We start from the raw sequence: 6,064 nt of genomic DNA, 5'->3' as shown, positions 1-6,064 counted from the left end.
CTGTTTCTGCAGTATAGACATTTGTTTCCATCACGATGGCAAAACAGGTGTTTGGCCCATCATGTCAGAAAGAGGAATGAAATAATTTTCAGCAATCCTCAACTAGTGACTCATTTAGTTTCCTTTATTTCCTATAATTACACCTGTTTTTGTACAGACTGGAGGGTACAAATGATATTTACATTTTAAAAGGTTCTTTAAAAAACAAACAAAAATGACAAAGACAAATATGCAACAGAGACCTGTATGGCTCTTGAAGCCTAAAATACAGTATTTATTATGTAGTTTGCCCGCCCTGCATTACACAAATAAGACTTTCGTTTTTCTTTATATGTCTTAAGAAGTGATTTTGAGAAAGGTAAGTAGAAACAAATGCACTTTCATTTTTGAACATAAGTGTTTATTCTTCTTTACCTATCATTTCATTGCAACAAATTTGATTCACTCTAATATTCATTGAGCACCTGCTATGTACAGCACTTCACAGGATTTAAAAGGAAAACTCACCTCTAAGACAGAAAAAGTTGCTACACTCAAAGTCAAAAGTGTAGTGTTGTAAACAATTACTCGATGTTAGGGATGAAAAGGAGTTCAGGACGTGGAGGTAAAATGTGGGATCTAGGATATGTGGTTCACCATATGTAGAGCTGACAGGAAGCTGTTCCAGGCAAAGGACCTGGGCCTGAATTGACCCAAATTGCGACCAGAATTCCTTCCCCTCCTCCGCCAAGGGGTACTGAAATGGGACTTGACAGAGGCTGGCTGTTGACCGAGAGCGGTGACGGGGTCGCCGAGGACTCAGCTAGGCGCTGCTGCCTTTGGCACCTCGGGGGTTGCAGCGCCCACAGCCAGAGCTTGCGGGGCGGGGTTGGGCCGCAAATCGACAACAGCAGGCGGGAGTAGTTGCCAGAAGGAAAAACGTTCCTGGAAGAAGGGTCACCGACAGCTAAGACCAAGACTAGGCAATAAAGCGCACCGGACGCGGCGAAACGAACCGCTCCGGGTCCGCCCGCCGCGCGGAGCGCCGACAACTGTAGTCCTCCCGGGTCCACCTGGACCTGGCCAGAAACGGACAGCGCAGCTCCCTCTAGTTATAAATCGCGCACCTACCAGACCAGAGTAGGGTCCTTGCAGTGCAGGAGACGCACTGTATTACGTCACCACAGGGCACCTCCCCTTTGTTGAAGGTTTTAGGTGCCTATGAAATCTGTCACGCAACAAGCCGGTAATAAAATATTAACCCCATATCGGTGGAGGGAGTGCCCCTCCGATGCCTCCGTTCTTCCTGAATTTTCCTTTGTGGTCGTAGCCCCCGCCGCATCAGCACGGTTCTGCTGCCTATTTTTCTCAGGCGGAATCTTAGGCTACCCCAAGGCGTGACGAGGGGTGGGGCCAGCTGGGGCGGGGCGGGGCCCTGGCCGGGTTGCGTCGCGCTCGGGGGCCGCACCTGGTAGCGTTTCTCTCCAGTGCCCCAGGCTGCTCTGGCTCGGAGAGCCCTTAGTCCGCTCCACGGGGACTTCTGTGCACGGATGGACCCGCCCGGGCACGGCGGGAAGCGGCCTGGGAGGCGGCGGCCTCGGCGGCGTCAGCAAAGGCAGTACCGGGCTAAGGCCGCGGGTCCCTGAGGCGCGCGGGTCCACAGGGCCCGGCTGCGACAGTATGATGCCGGGCGAGACCCACTCGGCGGCTCCCGGGGCAGCGGCGGATCTCTCGCGGTGTCAGGGCTGCGCCTCCCTGCAGCAGGTGCGGAGCTTTCTCGGAGTCGAGGGCGCGGAGGGGCTTGGTGGGCCCACCTGGACGCAGGGCGGGCGTCTGGCCGCGGGGGTTGTGCCTCCGCGCGCTGCTCCAGCTTCTTGGCTGAAGCTTCCCTCCGCTTCCCCGCCCTCCGGTTCTCCGTCTTCTGTTCATAGCAGTGGTTTTCGGAACGGCTTTCTTTGCTCTGCTTAGGATTGGGACCCAGCCCTCCTGTACGGGGATGTGGTGGTGGGGCGGAGTAAGCTAATTCTGGAGGGCCGTCTCCTACACTTACCCAGCCTCACGGCGCCCCAGGGCTTACGTTTAGGTTGGTGAATGATAGGTGAAATGCTGAAGGAATATTTCCCTCCGAGGATAAGGCTTTTGCTTGTCCTGGCCTGTTGAAATATTTCTTTCTTGGAGGCAGGATCTTATGCGACGATTGGGTTGGTTGGGAGGGTCGTTTATCAATTAATGACCCTCCCAGCCAGCATGCAGATACTGGAAGTTTCTAGCGGCTGCGTGGACTGTGGATTGTTGTCTCTAGTGACAGAAGATGAGTTACTAGTGTCTGGTTCCAGGTCTTGTGAGGCAGTAAAAATAGCCCCAAGTATTCTTTCCCAGCTAGACCCTCCTAGCTTTCTGGTGTCAGGAATCTCTTAATTTTTTACTATCAGTATCTTTAGCGGTAGAGTGGAGTTGTCCACCCTGGGATCTATTAGATGTAATTAAATCATCACCTACTTTATATACCGTTCTAAGCAGGAGGGACACATAGTGGGGAACAAAATAGTTAAGATCTGTTCTCATAAGTAAGCTACATGTGTGCAAATGAGACTTTAGAGGGTCTTAAGTCTTAGGAAGAAAATAGAGGAGGAGCTGGAATGGTGGTCTTGTCGCTTGGCTGGGGTGGCAGGCAGGGTGTTTTTGAGGGGCTGACATGGGGAGGCCTAGATGAGGAGCAGACTAGAGTAGGTGTGGGAGGGCTCTCTACGCAGGGATTAGCAGGTGGAAAGGTTCCTGAAGTGAAAAGGAGCACAGTGTCTTTGAGGAGAACAGGGTCTGGTTGGTGTCAGGATGTTGGAGAGGGGAGATTGCTGGTGAATTGAGACCAGAAAGGAATGTAGGGCAGATAGCCACCAAGAAAAGCTTGTGCGTGTGTGTGCGCACGCGTGCACGCATGCATGTGTTATCTACGAACTGATCTCAAACGCTTTATTTGTTGAGAGCAGGGGAGGGAGAAAAGGGAGTCATGCTCTGGCACTCTGGACTACAAGGAGGACTAATAGTAAAATTGAGTGGAGCTGCATAGAAGGCATTTATGACGTGGTTTTCTTTTTTTTTTACTTCTCAAAAACCTGGGAACATGCGTGGAATTATGAATTCTTGATAAATTGTATTTATTACTTGGGCCAGTTTATTCAACAAATATTTATTGGTTATGTGCAGTGTTTCAGGCACTGTGATTACAGCAGAGAGGGGAAAAGACAAATATCCATGCTCTCTTGGATCATCTATTCTAGGAGTTAGGGGGAGGAGACAAACACATACTGTGAGAAAGCGGTAAATACATTGAAGATACATTAAGCAGAAAAGGGGAGAACAGTGGGGGAAGAAAGGACCAATGGCTGGAAAGGCCTCACAGAGAAGGTGATGTTTGAGTGGGATTGGGAGTGCACAGGATAGAGAATAAGCTCCCTAGTGATCTTGGGAGAAAAGCATCCCAGACCGTGAAAAAGCAGGTGTGGAGGCCTGATGGAGGAGCTTGCTCAGTGCACGTGGGAAGAGCAAGAGGCTTTGATTGCCGGTAGCGTGAATGTTGGTGTCTCCGTCTGTTTAGGGCTACTGTAACTCGGTTGGCCTGTAATAACAAGTTCCTCACAGTTCTGGTGGCTGGGAAGTCCAAGAATAAAGAACCAACAGATTTGGTGCTGGGGAGGCCTGATCCCTGGTTTATGATTATCTTCTGGCTGTGTCTTCATGGCAGAAGAAGGGAGACGGTGCTATGGGTTCTCTTTTATAAGGACATTCTATTTTTGAGGGCTTTGCTCTTATGACCTACCTGATCACCTTCCAAAGGCTGCAGGTCCAAATTCTATCGCATTGGGGATTAGATGGCAACATAATTTTTTTTCCCCTGGTGGGGGGTGGGGTGGGGGCACAACCTGTAGCAGGGAATCTGATGAAGCTCCAAAAAAGGAGGGCTTGATCATGCAGGCCCTTGGAACCATTGTGAGGATTTTGACTTTTACTTTGAATGAATAGTGAGCCATTGGAGGCTTTCGTTTAGGAAAGAAACCCATGTGAATTATTCTGTTCAGTTGTGGATCTGATCTTCCTTCGAAACTTGTTCTACCCATAGTAGTCCCCATCTTGCTTAAAAGTAGCAACTACATCCTTCTTGTTACTTAGGCCAGAAACTATGTCATCCTTAATTCCTCTCTTTGACTCAAACCTGCATGCAGGCCATCAACTGATTGTATTGGCCCTACCTTTGTTATCCATTGGAGGCTTTTGTGCAGGAAAAAACTGGTGTGAGTTACTCTTTTCAGTTGTGGATCTGATCTTTTTTCAAAAACCTGGTTTACCCGTAGTAGTCTCCTTCTTGCTTAAAAGTAGCAACTGTATCTTTCTTGTTGCTTAGGCCGAAACTACGTCATCCTTAATCCCCGTGTCTCAAATCTGCATCCTGTCCATCAACTGATTCTTTAGACTCTACCATTGCTACCCATTCACTTGTGTACAGTCCCCACTGCTTCCACACTTGTGTGAGCCACTATAATCTAGTCCCCGGCGATTATTGCAGTAGCCTCCTGAGGAGCCTCCCTTCTCCCACCCTTGCCACAGTCCTACTGTTGGTTCTCAAAAGAGCAATAGGAGTAATCCTGTTAAACCTCTAAACCCAGGTGTCTGCAGACTTTTTCTGTAAGGAACAAGTTCATAAATATTTGGTCCTGTGATAATCTTGTTCATTACTACTCAACTCTGCCATTGCAGTGTAAAAGTAGCCCCAGGCAGCACCAAAGGAATGGGCATGGTGTGGTGCATCGAAACATTATTTGCAAAAACAGGCAAAGGGCCTTAGTTTGCAGGCCTCTTCCTTACCTCTGGCCACACTATTGCATTTGGGTTTTCCTGTTGCCTGCAGTGTCTTTTTAGCGAAAGAGGGTGAATAGAGTCTCTGGAACAAATCTTTAACATTGCGAAGTAAGGCTGGAAAAATCGATCCATGGTAGATTATAGGGGACCTTGAATGGTTGCCACCTTAATATTTTGTTCTTATTTCTGTCAGCATTAAGGAGTGATGAAGGGACTTCATAGCTACCACACAAGAGCACTGCTTATAGTAAGAATAACATGGTGTGCAGGATGGATTGGAGGAGGTGCAACTAGCTCTGGTAAATTATTTTATTAATGCATACTAGTTATAATAAAAGCCTGGATTAATTGAAGTTTCCTGGGCCTGGGAATGGAGGACAGAAAGGTTCTGATTATGGGAAACTGCAGAGTGGAGAGATCTCAACTCAGGGAGATAGAAGGTACAGAGATTTAAAATCTGAGTGGCTGTGAGAACTGTGGTAGAGGCAGGAGAAAGCAAAACCAAGTCAGCAGAGGCGTTGGAAATGTGGGGCTGAAGTTTGGAATGACTTGGGAACTGAGGATTTTCACCTGCGTTCACATTTGTTGTTAGTGAGTCACAGTGCCTTCGCTGTACACTAACACACCTCCAGGGAATTAGAGAAGAGGCCAGGTTAGATGAGTGCTGAGTTCATTGAAAGAATTTTATTTGGTGAGTGATGGCAGTGGGAGAGTGGAGGAGTATGTTCTGTCACTTAAAAGAAACTGAAAACCTTTGTGGCAGTTGATGGGACTGCATGCCATCACGAGGAGTCAGTGAAGAAAGACCAGCTGGGTAATGATGAAGGCAGGCATGGAATGGTGAGAAGGAGAAACAGAAAGAGTTGAACAGGCAGTGTATAGGAAATCAGTTTTGGAAAGCATGAGAATTGAGAACAGACCATTGTATTTGTCAGTGAGAGGTCAGTAACCACCTTAGGAAAGAGATTTCTGCAGGTGTTACATAGTAGACTATCAAGTTCTGTGCTCCACTTAAATTCCAAGGGAGTAACCGAGGAGTTGCACACATAGAGTATCCTGCTGTGGAGTTTCAGCACACTGAAACCTCGGGATCTTGCAGAAAATATGCAGGCCTATGACAAGCACCTTCCCTGCAGGAGGCCCTCACATCAGTGCTGTTACTGCATTCTGAGCTGTAATGGGAGTCTTAACTGTCCCTGTGCTTTTTGAATAGCTGTTTGCTCGCCCTGAA

At 48.2% G+C, this 6,064-nt stretch overlaps 1 protein-coding gene across 1 annotated transcript in view; it reads left to right on the top strand.

The window, feature by feature from the left end:
- The first annotated feature begins 1,589 nt into the window (after positions 1–1,589).
- The window catches only part of ICE1 (interactor of little elongation complex ELL subunit 1), a 51,131-nt gene continuing 46,656 nt past the window's right edge, over positions 1,590–6,064 (top strand). The window contains exon 1 of the mRNA XM_090276243.1: positions 1,590–1,743. Coding sequence (XP_090132369.1) covers positions 1,660–1,743 — 84 coding nt within the window. The 5' untranslated portion in view covers positions 1,590–1,659. The remainder of the gene's footprint in view (positions 1,744–6,064) is intronic.

Source organism: Furipterus horrens, unplaced genomic scaffold (genome assembly GCF_987537825.1).
Source record: "Furipterus horrens unplaced genomic scaffold, mFurHor1.1.pri manual_scaffold_5, whole genome shotgun sequence".
In the NCBI taxonomy this organism is placed as follows: Eukaryota; Metazoa; Chordata; class Mammalia; order Chiroptera; family Furipteridae; genus Furipterus; species Furipterus horrens.
The sequence above is the reverse complement of the archived record's forward strand: the minus strand, read 5'-3'. Positions and strand labels throughout refer to the sequence as shown.